General features: G+C 40.8%; 1 protein-coding gene across 3 annotated transcripts in view; it reads left to right on the forward strand.

Moving 5' to 3' along the window:
- Positions 1-19,704, forward strand: part of pgm2l1 (phosphoglucomutase 2-like 1) — a 30,155-nt gene that overhangs the window by 6,753 nt on the left and 3,698 nt on the right. For 2 of the 3 annotated variants that reach the window (XM_083695469.1, XM_083695470.1), the window contains exons 2-13: positions 1,388-1,555; positions 1,691-1,797; positions 2,628-2,712; positions 2,870-2,953; positions 3,207-3,400; positions 3,681-3,870; positions 6,715-6,812; positions 7,187-7,367; positions 7,721-7,814; positions 8,044-8,173; positions 8,531-8,720; positions 19,447-19,580. In XM_083695469.1, the coding sequence (XP_083551595.1) occupies positions 1,388-1,555; positions 1,691-1,797; positions 2,628-2,712; positions 2,870-2,953; positions 3,207-3,400; positions 3,681-3,870; positions 6,715-6,812; positions 7,187-7,367; positions 7,721-7,814; positions 8,044-8,173; positions 8,531-8,720; positions 19,447-19,580 (1,655 nt within the window). Of the gene's footprint in view, positions 1-1,387; positions 1,556-1,690; positions 1,798-2,627; positions 2,713-2,869; positions 2,954-3,206; positions 3,401-3,680; positions 3,871-6,714; positions 6,813-7,186; positions 7,368-7,720; positions 7,815-8,043; positions 8,174-8,530; positions 8,721-10,339; positions 11,000-19,446; positions 19,581-19,704 lie in introns of those variants that run through there. The other variant, XM_083695471.1, reaches the window with a different exon arrangement.

The following is a 19,704-nucleotide window of genomic DNA, read 5'->3' on the forward strand; positions in this document are numbered from 1 at the left end:
CGCTCCACTTCTGCAGCAAGACTGCTTCCAATCCAAAGGAAGACTCATCTGCTGACACATTGATCTCTTTGTTTGAATCATTGAATTCAACTACATGCAACTGCATGAGATTTAGGCAACTTACACACAACAACGTGAGATACAAAACATGCAGGAGAAAATATTTAGAAGTATTTTGACAGGATAGGCGCAAAATTTAAAGCCTACTACAGGATCGATTGACAAGATTAATACATCAGTTGATGTCTGCTCATGAAAACTTCTCTCAGTTCTAAGCCTGGTTATGAATCTGATAATAGCCTATCACTTTCTATTCTGAAGTGGTGCTATACATGTCGTTTGAAATATTTAAATGTTTAATATAGTTGGACAACTCGGTTCATCATCACAAAGTTGTCATTTTAGAACATCATGACATTACAATCATTCCATCATCGCAGAACTCAGTGCTTTACAGAAGTAAGAGAAATGCTTCTATCATCCGATCTGGGCTAAAAAATAGTTTACGATGGCCAAGACATGAATTTGTATATATAATAGTAATTATAGAACATCAAAGTCACGCTGGAATCAACCTCATTTGGCCAAGAACAATACCGACTCTGCCATTGGAATTACAATGGTACCACAAGTGACCACTACATTCTACCTGCCTGCCAGACAGCCGGTTAATCCCCTAGTTCGCCTCTTCGTTGCCTCATGTCTTTACCTTTCAGTCAATAAAGTTCAAGTGGGGAAAAAAGTGAACAGCAATTAGACGTGTGATTGTATGCTCCTCTCATAAGGTGTTAATCAAAGCCATTTCTGGTATCAGTAATCATAAAGTTGCATAACTTCTGTGTGTCAGATTTCCAAAGTAATTGAGTTATACGAAATGTGCCTTCTTCATGTGCCTGAAACGTCTGCTGCAAACCTTTAGGGTGATAAAATAAGTTTGTGATTGATGGATGTGTTGAAAAGTGCAGTATAGATCCAGTCAATTATTATCATAACTGCTGAATGAGAGAGTGGGCAAGCAGCAGAGCCTCTGTACTCTACCGCCCTTCCATGGACCAGTGCCCTAGTTTAGAAAGGCCGTTAAAGATCTGATTGACCTCCACTCTCTAAATGTCAGACTACTTCACCAGTAGCATAGGACCGCTTCCTACACTGTTAAATACAGCTTTGCACAGAGTTATGGACTGTGTCTATCTTTGCATTGCAAGATAGGTTGATTTGGTCATTTGTTAATTTTATAATATTCTGCATAAACAGAATAATGTTTATGTCCTGCTCTTGATAATTTAAAGGTTTGGATTTGTTTCTGTCAGATTTAGTAACAAGGAATGACATGTTGTCATTATTAGGGATATACTGTATTTTCTGTGTTTTATTATTTCCTGCTCAGAATCCGCAGACCAGGGCACAGATAGAGGCCCTGTTGCAGGATGGTCACATTGAGGAGCTGAAGAGGAGGCTGTGTTCCAGAATGGCGTTTGGAACAGCAGGTTTGAGGGCAGCCATGGGTGCAGGCTTTGCCCTTATAAATGACCTTACCATCATCCAGACCACACAGGTTGATCGTTTTCTCCTCTGAGCTATATTGTTAGCCTCCGTTTGATGTTTTTGTCTACCATCATATCAATGAGTGAAGGAAAACTTTAAAAGACATTACCTAATGCCATCCTTGTTTCATTCTTCCTCATTGCAGGGTATTTACAAATATCTGGCCAAGTCTTTCCCTGACTTCGGCAGCCGAGGCATAGTGGTTGGATATGACACAAGGGGGCAGGAGGCCAGTGGTTGTAACAGTGAAAGGTATCTTACCCCCTTGTTTTACTCTGGTGGTCACATCACCACCTGCAAACCACAGTTCCTGGTATCATTTGGGTGTATATTAGAAGCTGTAGTTGACTAATGAAATGCCTTTTGTGGCTTTATTTAAAGGCCCACAGTTATTTTGACATTTGTTTGCTGATATATGACACCTTGGTGTGCTGCACAATGTTATTACACAATAATTAAAGTCAGAAAATGTCTATTTAGGTCAAAGTATGTGTATTTTGGGTGATGCATTCTATTTTCTTAGCATCTCCTAAAACGATTTCCCACATGCGGTGATGTATGACATTTCAAACCCCCTTCACGTTCTTTTTTGGGTCTGAGTCAAACAACCTTTCAAGACATTTTATTGAGAATTTCTCCAAGCTATATCTGGCCTTACTTTCCTAAATAGCTCCTTGAATAACTAATGTCATCACTCGGTGCATCTGTTCTTTGAGAATTTTTTTCCCAAGAAAAGCCAGGAAGCAAAACTGCCTGACATTTTACATGTGTTATAGCACCTTAAATAGAAATTATAAATAGCCATGGATATAGGTAGGCTCTATGAAGACTGGCCTATTATCACCACTCGTTTCAAGAGCTGATATTACAGGCTATGGAATTTGTGTTTACTAACTCTATTTGTTAAGTCAAAGAGCATGACAGAAGCTATATTGTATTAGAATTTGAGTTTTGAATGAACTGCATGTTGAAAGAAAAATGAATGCCAGAAAATCAGTTTGATAATGCACTTGAAATGTGTTGGTACTGTGTTGGGCCCAGTTGACCATTGAGAGATTAGAAACATGATTTGGTTTCCACAGACTTGCCAGGTTGACTGCTGCTGTGATGCTCTGTAAAGATATTCCTGTTTATCTGTTCTCCACGTATGTCCCTACTCCGTTTGTGGTAAGCTACTATTATTTCAAAATCTTCAAAAAATGTTGCTCTGTGATATTCTTGCATACTGGTGAGCATGAGCCCATATTATATGGTTATACAGCTGGTAAAGTCAGCAAGTCATACTGCTTTAGGTCACACCAGACTGTTCGTTGATCTCTCCTAGCCATATGCTGTTAAGAGGCTTGGGGCATTAGCTGGTGTGATGGTCACTGCCTCTCACAATCCCAAAGAGGACAATGGATACAAGGTAATTGTTCTGCTCACCAGAGTTATTGCATGGCATGAAAAGTGTCAATAATGTATCGTAATTCATGTAAACTACATTTTAAGTGCACTGTTATACCATCATAGAAAAACGTTGTTCCCCCCAAACCAGTGATGACCAGTATTGTTCCTATTACAATTATTATTATAACATTGACACTGACAGGCCCAATACTTTGATTCCCAATGGTAAGATATTTGGTTGTACTAGCCTTCTGTTTTGTTTTCCTTTGGAGGTTTACTGGCACAATGGAGCCCAAATTTCCTCACCTCATGACAAGGAGATCCTGAGGTGCATAGAGGATAGCACAGAGCCATGGAGCGATTCTTGGGATGAGGCCCTTGCTGACAGCAGTCCCCTGAGGAGTGACCCACTGCAGGAGATATGCAGAAGTTACATGGAGGAGCTTAGCTCTGTTTGTTACCACAGGTAATAAGTTAGAAGAAGATCATTATTCCCCCCCACCCTCCCATTCACAGCAGTCTCAATCAATCAGTCAAATGTATTTGTATAGCGCTTTTTACATAGAGAAATGTTGCAAAGTGCATCACAACAAGAACAATATAAACAATAAATACAATATGAACTAACACCGAACCATAGACCCCCAAAAAGCAAGCCAAGCAAAAAACATAGGGCACAATGGCAAGGAAAAACTCCTGGGAAAAAAAAGTGGCTAAAAAGTCTTATTTTCTTGTTTGTTTCTCAGAAATCTCAATGCAAAATCCACGTTGAAGTTTGTGCACTCGTCCTTTCATGGAGTAGGGCACAACTATGTCCAACAGGCTTTCCGGGCATTCGGATTACCTGCTCCTATCCCAGTTCCAGAGCAGAAAGATCCTGATCCAAACTTTTCCACTGTCAGCTGCCCGAATCCAGAGGAAGGAGAATCTGTTTTGGTAAAAAAACTAAAAAAAAACCTGCTCTATATAACATATAGATGAGAATTTGATGTGTTAGAAGTTAGAATATATAATATACTTCCAATTACAGTGCCCTGCGTGAGCAATGGGACAGTGAAGCATTTTTTTTTCTTCTTTTGGCTCTATACTCATAAAGCTTGGATTTGAAATCAAACAATTACTATGAGGTTAAAGTAGATATTGTCAGGTTTTATTTGATGGGATGTGTGTACATATTAGTTTGATCATTTAAACACTTTTTATACATAGTCCCCCTATTTCAAGGCACCAATAAGTAATGAGACAGTCAAGTTTAGAATTTGGTTGACAATCCTTTGCATGCAATAAATGCCTGACGTCTGCCACCCATTGACCCCACCAGACGCTGTGTGTCTTCTCTGGTGATGCTCTGCCAGGCCTGTACTGCAGCCATCTTTAGTTCTTGTTTGTTTTGATGTATTTCTGCCTAAAATATTATCAGGAAATGAAATGCATTTTCTATTGGATTTAAATCAGAAGATTGACTTGGCCAGTCAAGACCTTTCCTCTTTTTGGCCCTGAAAATTCCCTAGTTGCTATGGCAGTATGTGTTCTTATCTAAAACCCTTGAACATGCTGTCTCTAACCAACTGTCTCACTACCTCCTTCAGAACAACATCCTTGACCCTCACCAATCCAGCTTTAAGGCTGGGCACTCTACTGAGACTGCTCTCCTTGCTGTCACAGAGGCCCTCTCCTCTGTTCTCATTCTTCTGGACCTGTCTGCTGCATTCAACACAGTAAACCACCCGATCCTTCTCTCCACCCTCTCAGAATTGGGCATCTCTGGCTCTGCACTCTCCTGGTTTGCATCCTACTTGGCTGATCGCTGTCCTCTCCACGAGCCCTCACCACTGGGGTCCCCCAGGCACTTACTGTTCTCCCTCTATACCAAATCTCTTGGCTTGGTAATTTCCTCACGTTTCTCCTCCTCACGGTTTCTCCTACCACTGCTACGCAGATGACACTCAACTCTTTCTCTCTTCTGACTCACAGGTGGCAACACGTTACTCTGCGTGTCTTGCAGACATTTCTGCTTGGATGTCAGCCCGCCACCTCAAGCTCAACCTTAACAAGACTGAGCTGCTCTTCCTCCCGGGGAAAGCCTGCCCTCTCCAAGACTTATTCATCGTGACCTCCTCCCATACAGCCAAGAACCTTGGGGTGATCCTTAACTACTTATCCTGTGTGGGGAACATCACAGCGACAGCATGCTCCTGTAGATTCTTCCTCTACAACATCAGAAGGATACGTCCATTCCTCACCAGAGATGCAGCACAACTTTTCGTCCAAACACTTGTGATGTCTCGCCTTGACTACTGCAACACACTCTTGGCCGGTCTCCCCGCCTCCACCATCAGGCCTCTGCAGGTCATCCAGAATGCTGCCGCCCGTCTGGTGTTCAATCTCCCCAAATTCTCCCATGTCACTCCCCTCCTTCGCACCCTTCACTGGCTCCCGGTAACAGCTCGCATCAGATTCAAGACCCTGGTGCTTGCCTACAGGGCGGCAAAGGGAACAGCCCCTCCCTACTTGCAAGCAATGGTCAGCCCCCAAACCCCTGCCCGATCACTCCGCTCTCCCACCTCGGCTGGCTGCCTGGCACCGCCTCCTCTACATGGACGCAGCAGCCCCGCTACTTAGTCACAGCTTTTTACTGTCCTGGTGCCCCGCTGGTGGAACGAGCTTCCCACTGCTGTCATGACTACCTATCTCCCGCCGTTGATTGAAGACCCATCTCTTCAGGCTACATCTTAACTGTCCCTCCTAAAGACCTCTTCTTCCCCACTACCCCCCTGTACAAGTTTCTGTAAAAAGAAAAGAAAAAAAAGTAATTCTTCTTTCTTCTAATATTGTGACTGCCAATAGCCCCTGGTCCTACCATAGATTACTTTTCTTTATGATGACTGATAGATGATTCACTTACTTACAACAAATACATTTGTTTAAGTCGCTTTGGATAAAGGCGTCTGCTAAATGCCGTAAATGTAAATGTTTTGATTTGCTAGTAGATCAGGACATGAGGAGGTATGCTGTAAATCTTGGGCAGATCCTTTTTTCTCCAAACTTTCCACTTGCAATCACTCTGGTACATAATAATATTCATCTCATCTGTCCACAATACCTTTTTCCAAACCTCAGCAGGCTTTTTAGGTGCTTTTTAGGAAACTGTAACCTGACCATCCTTTTTAAGGATAATTAGTGGTTTGCACCTTGCAGTGAAGTCTCTGTAGTTCGTCTGGTGTAGTCTTCTGCGGATGGTAATCTCTGACACATTCACGCCTACCTCCTGGAGAGTGTTCCTGATCTGTGGGACATTTTTTTTTTTTTTTTTTTTTTTTTTCATGTTCCAGACTGTTGATATTGGCAAGTCTGAGGTTTTGGCTTTGTGTCTTAGTTATTTTTCAGCCTAATAATGGCTTCTTGACTTTCATTGACACCTCTTTGGTCCTCATGTTGACAAGCACCAATAGCAGACTCCAAAGGCAAATGCAAAGCCTAGAATCAATACTAGACATTGACAGCTCTCGCATGCCTGCACAAAAGGTGTGACTGAACACACCTGACTTACCAGAAGCACCTGTCAAGCTAATTGTCCCATTACGTTTTTCTGAAATAGGGGGACTATGCATAAAAGTGTTGTAATTTCTAAATGGTAAAACCAATATGTACGTACACAAGTACCTTCAAAGAAAAGCTAAGAATTTCTACTTTAACCTGTCCCTTTAACCTGTCCCTCCTTAGGGAGGAAAGGACGCTATATATATTTGTTTTACTATGTTTGCTATGTTGGTGCGGCAGGAGCTCTCCCTTCGCCTGGCTGAGAGAGAGAGTGCCAAGATTGTGATGGCAACAGATCCTGATGCAGATCGTTTGGCTGTTGCAGAACAATCTGACAGGTACAAATACCTGCTTAAACATGTTCAACAACAGTGCACCACTTCACATTAGGATTACTGCAAGTGAATTTGACAAAACAAAAAACGTATGTACTTCCATAATTAGGATCTCCAGTACATGTAATTCCAGTGCTTGCTTATGACATTGGTGTTGAGTGCTTCAGAAATAAACATTTATGATTTCAAGGCTTTCAAGGCTTTTTCATTGATTTAGTAAACCACTATGCTTTGTTTTTTTCTTTTCTTTGTTTGTTTCGCATCACAAGCATATTATTGTCTTTTCATAGGATTATAATGATTATTGGACTTCATTGTTAAGATTGTAGAGATCCAATCATTTCTCATACTGTAATTCAACATCATGTTTTATGAAGGTGTGGATGGAAAGTCTTCACAGGAAATGAGCTTGCAGCCCTGCTGGGCTGGTGGATGCTGTTTAACTGGAAGGAGACACACCCAGACCCAGCAGAGACAGAAAGAGTGTACATGCTGGCCACCACTGTCTCCTCCAAAATCCTCAAAGCCTTTGCTCAGATTGAGGGCTTCCACTTTGAGGTAAATTAAATTGTCTTCCTCATCCGAGAGTGAGGGATAGGCGTAGTTGAAGGAAGTCGATACTTGTTGCTTTCAGACTTTCTCTTGTTGTGTTGCTCTTGTTCCTATTAGAAAAGCCCTAATCAAGACTGACATCTGCTAGGCAGAGTTTAGTTCCTGATCAGCTACAGCTACTGTATTTGGTCAGCCACAACATGCCTGTACAGTGGTTGTTTTCTGGACAAGACTTAGCTTTGAAGTTATAGAGATTCATACAATGTATCATTCAAGTGACAAATAAGAAAACCCAATATCCTCTATCTGAAAACAGTGCACCCTGAGGCAGGTCCTGACATCTGTTCTTTGTTTTACAGGAAACATTACCTGGCTTCAAATGGATCGGGAAAAGGATACACGAGTTGTCAAAAACTGGGAATGAAGTGATATTTGCGTTTGAGGAGTCCATTGGTAAACAAATGCCTTTTGTGTCGTAGAACATTGGATTTGTCATTATGGTAAAAAGCAGTGTGACACTAACTTTGTTTAGTATTGAGTTGATTCGTCCTAACATTAGCATCTTCTACTCCATAACAATGGGGTTCAATGACACGTTTCTCCTCTTACAGATGTAGTAATTTTCTCTGGACAAATCTTTGATGCCCCCATGCCTGCTTTTGTTTTGGCGGTGGTGTTTCAGGGTTTCTGTGTGGAGGCATGGTCCCAGATAAAGATGGAGTGAGTGCAGCTGCGGTTGTGGCTGAGATGGCCACCTATCTCTACAGCAAGAACCTTACCCTCAATTTGCAGCTAGACAACATCTTTGAAATGTAAGTTACCTTCATTATGCCCTTCTACTGCATGTTCTGATTATTCCTGCAAGTATAGGTATTACAAGCCAGAATGGCCCAGTATGTAGAGTGAGGCAGCTTGGTGAACAACAGATATCTCCTGGACAGGACGATAGTCTGTTGCAAGGCATTACCCCAAAAAACAGAGGCATTGGGTCCCATTTTTCTTCAAGTCTTTGGTATGACTCGGATGAGGATCGAACCATCAACCTTCCAATGTCAGGGCAGACACTCTAACCACAAGGCAACTGAGTCTGTTTTATACTGTGGAATGTGTAATTTCATATTCTTCCCCTGCTTTCCTTGTTTATATCCCTGACAATTGTTGTCCCTCAGTTACGGTTATCACATTTCCAAAACATCCTACGTCATCTGCAATGACCCCCCAACAGTCAAGAGAATATTCAGTCGTCTCCGGAACATTGATGGAGAAAACACATACCCAAAGTCTTGCGGGGGCTACAGCATCATGCACGTGAGAGATGTGACCACAGGGTATGATAGCAGTCAACCTGACAAACATTGTGTAAGTGTGATTTACTTACTTAAAATGGTTTTATTCTTAAAGGAATACTACACTCCAGATACTAATTCCTGTGAATGTTGTGGTTGTCTATGATCAAAGATTGAGAGAAAAAAAACCATTTTGGAAATGAATTGTACAGGAAAACTAGCATATATTGTTCAGTTAGCCAGCCAGGTAAGCCAGTCACATTTTCCATGAAATGGGTGCTTACCCACAGCTGAGCCAACTTAATCATGCATATAAATACTTTTAAACTCCAAGCCAAAGGAACTAACGGTTTATATTGCATTTTCATGCTTTTATAAAATAACAAGTAGCAGTGTCATAGACTAGTCTAGCCTAGCCAAACAATGGAATGCACATTGTACACGTTGCACGCCTCACCCAAAATCCGGCCCAAAAAAGTCCCAAAAATCTACTCATGGCCCCAGGTCAGGGTAGGACCTTGGGGCCATGGCTCTTGGCTTTTTAGGGGCTTAGTTTTTTTGGGGCCGTTGGGAAATACGTTCCAGACTTTGGGCCAAGCGTCGGTGCCAAGAGTGGAGAAACACCATTAGTGTCTCGTCTGTGAAATCAGCAATTTGCTATAGAATCCAGCTGGAGACCGGGAGCCAGTGTCCTCTTGCTAAAAGTGGCCTGTAACTAAGATGTCTGTAGAACTGGCCTGTCCAGAGCATCACCAGAGAATATACCCAGCCTCTGGTGGGGCCAATTGGTCGCAGACTTCAGGCAGTTATTGCATGCAAAGGATTGTCAAATACAAAACAGGAGTATTTTATTTGGACATTATATGACTTTTTTCAATACTTTTGGAACCCTGAAATAGGGGGGAGTATGTTTAAAAAATGTTGTACTTTCTAAATGGTGAATCCAATCTGAAAAAAAACCCATTTAATTAAAGCTGCAAATCTACTTTGACCCCATTGTAATTGTTTGATTTCAAATCTAAACTGTTGGAGTATAGAGCTAAAAGAAGAAAAAATGTTTCCTCTTTCCAATACTTATGGAGGGCACTGATGGGGAAGGGTCATTGTTTTCATTACAATGAGTATTTGTAAAACACCCTCAAATCAGGGGTGCATTTTCTTGTGTGCCGGTGCACTCCTCCCAAATAGGCTACATTTTGTTAGCGTTAGACCTGCAAGAGTAGGCCTATGCCCTCTTCACCCAGCATTGTTTCAGCTAAACATACAGTTGTGGTCAGAAGTTTACATACACTTGTAAAGAACATGGATTGATTGGAGCACATACTTCTTTGTCACAAAAAACATTCATGAAGTTTGGTTCTTTTATGAATTTATTATGGGTCTTCTGAAAATGTGACAAAATCTGCTGGGTCAAAAATATACATACATTAATGCTAATATTTGGTTAAATGTCCATTGGCCATTTTCACCTCAATTAGACGCTTTTGGTAGCCATCCACAAGCTTCTGGTTGAATCTTTGACCACTCCTCTTGACAGAATCGGTGCAGTTCAACTAAAGTCGTTGCCTTTCTGACACAGACTTGTTTCTTCAGCACACTCCACATGTTCTCAATGGGGTTTAAGTCAGGACTTTGTGAAGGCCTTAATTCTAGCCTGATTTAGCCATTCCTTGTGTGTTCTTTGTTTTACAGGAATGTGTGTTTGGGGTCATTGTCCTGTTGGAACATCCAACTACGTCCAAGACCCAACCTTCTGGCTGATAATTTTAGGTTTTCCTGAAGAATTTGGAGGTAATCCTCCTTCTTCATTATTCCATTTACTTTCTGTAAAGCACCAGTTCCACTGGCAGCAAAACAGGCCCAGAGCATAATACTACCACCACCATGCTTGACGGTAGGTATGGTGTTCTTGGGGTGAAAGGCCTCACCTTCTCTCCTCCAAACATATTTCTGGTCATTGTGGCCAAATAGCTCAATTTTTGTTTCATCTGACCACAGAACTTTCCTCCAGAAGGCCTTTTCTTTGTCCATGTGATCAGCAGCAAACTTCAGTCGAGCCTTAAGGTGCCGCTTCTGGAGCAACGACTTCCTTCTTGTACGGCAGCCTCTCAGCCCATGGCGATGTAAAACACGCTTGACTGTGGACACTGACACCTGTGTTCCAGCAGCTTCTAATTCATGGCAGACCTGCTTTTTGGTGGTTCTTGGTTGACTCTTGACCATCCTGACCAATTTTCTCTCAGCAGCAGGTGGTAGCTTGCGTTTTCTTCCTGATCGTGGCAGTGACACAACTGTGCCATGCATTTTATACTTACAAACAATTGTTTGCACAGTTGATCTTGGGACCTGTAGCTGCTTTGAAATGGCTCCAAGTGACTTTCCTGACGCTTTTTTAGATCCGTGCTGAGCTCCTTAGACTTTCCCATTGTAGCGTTTTTGGCTGAGTGTAATGAATGTATCAAACGAGCCCTATTTAAATGGGCTGAAATAAGTTACCAGCTGTAGTCAATCATATTCACTCATAAGAAGTTAAGAGGCCATGCCACAAAGCAAATTTTATTGACAACTTTCTACATCACCAAAATTGATATTTCAAGGTGCTGTATGTATATTTTTGACCCAACATTTTCAGAAGACCCATAATAAATTCATAAAAGAACCAAACTTCATGAATGTTTTTTGTGACAAAGAAGTATGTGCTCCAATCAATCCATCGCAGAAAAATAAGAGTTGTAGAAATGATTGGATACTCAAGACTGCCATGACATACATGTTCTTTACAAGTGTATGTAAACTTCTGACCACAACTGTATATACAGTTGGCAGGGGTTTAATCCCTGCACACCGTCGCTGCAGGCCGCTGCACCGTATACGCGGTGTGAAGTGCTGCCAAAAGCCACCACAAGGTGGTGAGAAGAGCTGTGAAGGATGTTTGAAAAGAGAATGGTTTGCCTTATCAGATACATGTAGATGCATATTAGCAAAATCAAGTTTATTATAGCAGCTCATGAGTTGCGGATCACACATTCTCTCACAGCGCAGAGAAATGGGGAAATGTTTTAGCGCAGTCAAACATGAATAAGTGTGAGTCGGCTATAATAATGTAACAGAATAATTACAAATGAAGTTAGGAAATTTCATGCGAGACAGCAGTAAGTACAGTATGTTGGGTTTCAGTGGGATTGAGACCGGGTAGAAAAGTAGCCTACAGTTATAATAGGGTGCGAACATCCAAATGTTCAGCAAGGGCAGCCTTCTCCCGTTCACTCAATGTAATAATAATAATAATAATAATAATAAATAATAATGTTGCAATTATTTTGTATAGTGCTTTTTGATAGATCGTTTGAAGGGGGAGAGCATGCTGGATAAATTGTCACACCTTTGTTTGTTAATCGGAAACAATCAAAAAAAGATTACCCTCCCCCATCAGTGTATTTTAAGATTAAATGTTCAACTCCTGGCTGGCTCGGGAACTTGTAGTTTCAACAATAAACAATTACAAAAACACATCTCGCTCCAGTCATGCTGCATTTTAGGTGGCTCTAATCATCCGCCATGCGCTCTCTCCATCCTCTCTAGAAAGAGAGGCAAGTCGGATTTTTGGTGACAAATAAGATACTATTGAGAGTCGAAATTGAGTTGATTGAGAGAGTTGAATGTCATCCACAGCAGAGGCATGTCTTTTTTTTCCTGAATAGCTGGAATGAACATTTTACGATAGTGGACATGTACAGTATTCCTCTTGGTTTCGCTAATTCCATATTGCTGCAAATACAAACAGTCATTTGGAATTGCAATGACTACTGAATACCTGAGGGTCTCAAAACGCAAATGAGTACAAATGCAATTGACACAAATCATCAATATAGGTCCATCCGACTGCAACCATGTATTTTCTCGAAATATGTGAAGGGTTTTGTAGGCGCAGGCGTTATTTCCATTACAGCATATTGGATGACTGTCATTCATATTCCATTAATCAGCTCAATGCAACATCGATAGGTTTAGGCTATTTACATACCCACCATGGGCTTGATACTCAAATTTACCTACCCTATACCCATCATGCGGTTGCCATAACCTAGCCAACAAATGAGAGTTTATAACACAAGTGCACAGGAAGAGAGTAACATTGAAGTAATCAAGGTGACAGTGACACATTCAATAATGTCCTGCACACTCTTGCATCCCCTCTGGTTCTCTCACACTCATTGTGTAATGGAACGATTACCCTCCCCCATCAACATTACATCAGCCTTAAATTTGATTGAAGTCTGTAAATGGAGAAAAAGTGAGAACACCAAAAGTGATATTTGTTTCGCTCGGATCTCTTGTAATGACACAGGTCTGTTTGATACAGTTGAACAACTATCACCAGTAGGCTAAATCTCGATTTGCATTTAAACATGGAGCAAATAAAATAATGTAATCTTGTTTTGTGCACAAATGTTTTATCATAATACCATTGCCTATTTTTTTTTTTGCCGATTATTTTTGTTATGAACATGCCGTTATTCCTATCACAGCATATTGGATGACTGTATGTCAATATTCTGTGATATTCTGAATTAGTTCAGAGAACTGTACTATTCTAGGGAAGGAATGGGATCATTCGAATTGTATTTCTCCAGTGGTCAGATAAATTGTCACGCTTTTGTTTGTTAATGGGAAACGATTTGAGCTTGTTGTAATCACAAGTTGCTATGAGTGGGGGGGAAGTGTCTAAAATGTTGTGAGAGGGGTGTTGCATATCACATACTGTATAGTGAGAGAGCGCAGCGTAATGCGAGAGTAAGGCTGTGACCCCCCTTTGTACCTAGATAAAATGTTGCATATCACCTGTTAAACAAGCAATTCTGGTGACTTTTGATGGAAGAATAACATAGTAGTTAGTGTGAGTGAGGAGCAGGAAATCGGATGAATGGGTCTCAGGTAAATGACACAAGTACACCTGTCTGGACCAGATAATCAGCTCTGATCATGAGAGCATGGCATACATTTGTCAGTATATCAATCCCAACTCATCCAAACCTGCGCTACAATCTAGCACAGAGGTGGGCAAACTACGGCCCGCGCCATTGTTTAATCCGGCCCGTCAGGCATATTAAATTTGTAGTATTCATTTCACTGATTTTTTTCTGCAATACTTAATTGATACCACCAGATGGCACAGCCTACACCGGGTGCCTTTCTTCTTCCCTTTACCTGCCTTCACCTACAACAGAATCACCCTCCATAACAAAATGAGCGGACAAAAAAAGCGGAAGATTGACAGCGAGTGTCGGGGTTTCAACGTGGAGTGGACTGCAAAATATTTTTTCATTGAAATACGATCAAAGGCCGTATGTCTCATTTGTCAAGAAAGCGTTGCCGTATACAAGGAATACAACATTCGCAGACACTTTGCCTCCAAGCATGGTAACTATGCTAGCAACTCGTCATCTGAAGAAAGGGCCGCTACTGCTGCAAGGTTAGCAGCCAATTTCCAGGCTCAGCAAAACATTTTTGTTCGTCAATCTATCTGACGTCATTAAGAGGTTTAAACTACCGTGGAGTAAACTTGCAAATGTCACCACAGACGGATCGCCAAATTTGACAGGAAAACACATCGGGTTGTTGAAAAGAATCCAGGACAAGGTAAAAGAGGAAAACCCTGAACAGGATATAATTTTTCTACATTGTATTATCCACCAGGGAGCTTTGTGCAAGTCTGTGCTGCAGCTGGATCACGTCGTGAAGAAAGTCATAACAATTGTCAACTTCATACGAGCGAAGGGAGTTTTTGGAGTCAATGGGGAAAGCAAATGATTTTCCCGAGCTGAAAGACGCACACTGGCTTTGTGATTTGGCGCGTTCACTGTGGACATATTGGCACACCTGAATGAGCTGAACGTGAAGCTACAAGGGAAAGATCAGTTTGTACACATGTTTTCAAACGTGAAAGCCTTCAAGGTCAGATTTACTTTGTTCTCTAAACAAATTACAAACAAATCATTTGCGCATTTCCCCACGCTAGCGACACTGAAAGAAGCCCCTCAACATGCGAGGAAATACAGTAAATCGCTGGACGATCTGCACAGAGAATTCTGCCGTCGATTCTCTGATTTTGAAAAATGAGAAGTCACTTCAGCTGGTGTCATGTCCCCTGACATTCGATTATGAAGCAGCACCACTGGAATTACAATTGGAGCTGATTGATCTCTAGTCTGAGTCTGTCCTGAAGGAGAATTTCAACTCTGTCAAACTGGATAAGTTTTATGCCTCACTGAATGAAACAAAGTTTTCAAACATCCGACAGCTGGCACAGAAGATGCTGGTGTTATTTGGCTCTACTTTATGTGTGTGAACAAACATTGAGTGTGATGAAAATAAACAAAACACGCCACAGAGCCCAGCTTACTGATGAACACTTGAGAGCTGTCCTACGAATTTCCACAACAAAAATGGCACCAGATTTTGATGTGCTGACAAAAAAGGGTGACCAGCAACACTGTTCCCATTAAATCCATCAATGGTGAGTTGTTTTTATTTAACAATAACATTTATTAATTAAAAAGTGGGAAAAAGGAAATAGACAATGGTGGCTCGGCTCTAAACTTCTGCCAACAGTAGTGCCCTGCGTAAGTAATGGGACAGTGAAGCATTTTTTTTTTCCTTTTGGCTCTATATTCATAAAGTTTGGATTTGAAATCAAACAATGACCATGATATAAGATTCTCAGCTTTTATATGATGGTATTAGTGTAGTGTTGTTTTTACCATTTTGAAATGGCAACACTTTTTTATAGATGGTCCCCCTATTTCAGGCCACCAAAAGTAATGGGACCGATTCATATGATGTCCAAATTAAGCACTCATGTTTAGTATTTGGTCAACAATCCTTTGCATGCAATAACTGCCTGAAGTCTGCGACTACCAGACGCTGGATATCTTCTCTGGTGATGCTCTGCCAGGCCTGTACTGCAGCCATCTTCAGTTGTCGTTGGTTTTTAGGTATTTTTGCCTAAAATCTTATCAGGAAATGAAATGCGTGTTTAATTGGATTTAGATTCTGAAGATGGACTTGGCCAGTCAAGAACATACCCCTTTTTGGCCCTGAAAAACTCCCTAGTTACTATGGCAGTATGTTTTGGGTCATTGTCTTACTGCATGCACCATCCAATGAATTTGGAGGCATTTGTTTATACTCAAGCAGACAAGATGTTAACTGCTGCTGCCATCAGCAGTTATACAATTAATTAAGACAAGTTAGCTGTACCTGCCCAAACCATAACACCCCCCCAGGGACAGTTCTGGGGTTTTTCTTAATTATGGTGAGCATTCTTCAGTTATCAGGTAGTTAGAAGTCTTTTTTTTATATCCAAACGGTATGCTCCAAACTGTTGATTTTGGCAATTCTAAGGTTTTGGCTATGTGTAATGATGCCTAATAATGGCTTCTTGACTTTAATTGACACCTTTTTGGTCCTTTATGTTGACACACCAATAGCAGACTCCAAAGACAAACACAAAGCTTAGAATCAATGCTAGACATTGACAGCTCTCTTATACCTGCTAAAATTATGTGACGGAACACACCTGACTAACCAGAATCACCTGCCAAGCAAATTGCCTCATTACTTTTGGTGCCCTGAAATATAGAGGGACAATGTATAAGTCGTGTTGTCATTTCTAAATGGTGAAACCAATATGTACACAAATACAAATGAAATAAAGGCTGACAATCTCTCCTTTAACCTCATAGTAATTGTTTGACTTCAAATCCAAACTTTTGGAGTATAGAGCCAAAAGATTCATTTATTCATTACTTACAGTAGGCCGGTGTTTAATACGAGTACACGGACATCACAGCGGTGTATACATCTGCAGCAGACACATGGTGTGAAGTGCTGCTGAAATCCATCACTAGGTGACGAAGTTGTGAAGGATGTTTGAAAAGAGAATGGTTTGCCTTATCAGATAGATTGGCAAAATCAAGTTTATTATAGCAGCTCATGAATTGCAGAAATGAAAAGTGGAAATGGTTTAAATATCAGGTTATTTTAAGTAGGACCAAGCAATGGGACCAACTACTATCTAATCTCATACCGTCTTCACGCATTCTCTCACAGCACAGAGGAACGGGGAAATGTTTTAGCGCAGTCTGACATGAATAAGCTTTAATAATGTAAAGTATTGATTACAGAATGACTTTAGGAATTTTAATGCAAGACAGGAGTAAGAATGTTGGGTTTCAGTGGGATTGAGACTGGATAGAAAAGTAGCCTACAGTTCTTACCATTAAAACCATCATAATAGGGTGCGAATGTCCACATATTCAGCAAGGACAGCCTTCTGTCGTTTACACAATTTTATAATATAATTCTTAGTAATAATAATAATATTAATGCATTTATTTTGTGTAGCGCTTTTTGAGGGAATCGTTTGAAGGGGGAGAGCGTGCTGGATAAATTGTCATGCTTTTGTTGCTTTTGAAACAATTTGAGCTCAAAAAGCACACAGACATTTAATTGCCCCTTCACTTTCCCCAACTTGTCTGTTAACAATGGCCAGTAATTGGACACGTGTGCTGTTAATTGATTTTTATTCAACACTGACGTTGATGGGAGAATAACATAGTGGTTAGTGCAAGTGAAAAGCATGAAATAATGGGGTCTCCGGTAAATGACACATGGCCAACAGCTGATTCACCCGAGTACAAGATAAAGATTACTCAATACAATTTTCATGTCAGGTCTGTAGGATTCATGTGTTTTGAATATACTGTAACATTTATGCTATTTTGCATTTGTCACCTTCTTTGTAGTTATTTGTCTCACTTTAATCACTGCTTGTCTGTAAAAAAGTATCGATTTTTGCAATTAGCATGTAGCTGATGCAATCAGTTATCAATAAATCAATCAATTAATTTTCTTGCCCGTGATATGTCCTGCTAATCGCGTCCTTCTATGGTCCTTCACCCTAATGATGTGCAGTTCTCTGGGCATTACTGAATCAAATGAACGAAGATAGAAAAAAAAACATTAGCTCTTTTGACTGAACAACTAGAAAAGATCAGAACTTCCCATCACAAGGTTGAGCCGAGTAGTATACACCAAAATAAAAGGAAATAACAGTAGGAATGGAAGTTTTAGCCAGAGGCTCTTTTAGCGAGAGGCCTGGGTCCCGGCTTCCAGCTGGATGCTACTGGCAATTTGTATCGCCCAGCTGGGTAAAACATTTCAGAAGATTCATTTTCACGTAGCTACAGTAGATGAGAGTTTACAAGGTTAGTACTGCCGCTACCTCAATGCCGTTGCCGCGGCAGACACAAGTTGTGAAGATGTGAAGTGCTGCCGAAAGCCACCACAAGCTGGTGATGAGCTGTGAAGGATGTCTGAAAAGATCTCTCTTATATTTGGCAAAATCAAGCTGATTTGATAGATCAACTTCATGAATAACAGGAAATAACAGGACTGCTTTCAAATAATACCTAACCCTAAATAAAACAACAAAGAATGAAAGGCTATAACATACTATCTGCTTTCCCACTTTGTGACAATATCATTGTGAAATACATGAATTACAATAATTAAAAAGACATTCAAATATAAAATTAATATCAGCTCACAAATGAGGCAAAAGATGTGAGCCATTAGAATTGCTCAACAATTCCCCCTGGTGGTTGTTTTGCAGAGGTGAAATACCTCTAATAAAACATGATATAAAAGTAACTCGCTACTGCTGTGCCGCTGAACCTGAGCCCTCTCACCTACTCTAGTGGCTGCGTTGTTGACATTATCTTGTTAGCTGCCCCATTGATAAAACATAGCCGTTTGCTAGCTATCTTAACATGGTGATCCTCTCCACAACAACATGCACAAATCCTAGCTAAACAATCATCTTGACATGGTTGCCTGTTTTAGGGATTTGAGGAGGCAGATATTGAGAATGAACCTTACTAGGGGAGGTTTCAGGGATAATGCAAATCTCTTGCGAACTGCACTTTGTCCCTTGACCCCAAACATGATTCAACCTGTGCAGCTGGGGCAACCACTCACTTTCACTAGCAGCCCATTTAAAGCGGATACGATCAGCCCTGTCATGTTTGAGCTACTAGGTACTTATTAAAATTAAAATCTCCAGATTATCACCAGATTATATGGATTAAGCATCACGCCCCTTCAAACATTCTAAAAACAAATGCATTTTTCATGGAAGCCCCCCATCTCCTCTACACATTGAACTGTCATTGACAGCTGGACATGACTACTTTCATCCTAGAAATGAAAGTAGGAGGGTCTAACCATTCTTGACAGAGCAGTTGTTCAATCACAGGAAGATAAAGGCATGTGACTTTCCATATGAATTTGGGCATTGTCCCTCCATAATCACAAATTGCTATCTTGAGGTAAGAGCTCTCTGGGAGGCAGAAACAATAGTGTCTCTGGCCCCTAACCCTTTTCTGACATATTAGCATTATTTAACATTGGAAATCATAAGAATTTGGTGTTTTGGAGTGTAGTATTCATTTAAAGGTATACTCAGCAATATGACGTATCCATAAGTAGCTGGGTGACTTCGACACAGACAAAGACAGTGCAAAGCGAGATGTATCACTTGTTATACACTTGTTTGTCACACAGCTAGCACATTGCATTGTCATGCACATGTGCAGATGCCCATCTTATTTCTAACAAGTGAAATGTGTTACTTGTTTGTGTGAGAGGTACTCTCTGCACTTTGTGATATACATCATATCGCTGAGTCTCCCTTTAATAGGATGTGGGGGAAAAACTCATTCTCATCTTTCTCTTAGGTTCTACCCACGACAAAGAACAGTGAAATGATCACCTTCACTCTGCAAAATGGGATTGTGGCCACACTAAGGACCAGTGGTACAGAGCCCAAGATAAAATACTATACTGAATTCTGTGGACCGCCCGGAAAAAGGTTTGTGCTTAGTTAAAAACAAGGCATATTCTCTACCAGCAATGACAAGTGCTGGAAGCAAAACTAAAGCCACAGTTTAATTTCCACAACCAGTATATTTTGCGTTAATCTTTGTGGAAGAGAT

Source organism: Argentina silus (assembly GCF_951799395.1).
Source record: "Argentina silus genome assembly, chromosome: X".
Lineage (NCBI taxonomy): Eukaryota > Metazoa > Chordata > Actinopteri > Argentiniformes > Argentinidae > Argentina > Argentina silus.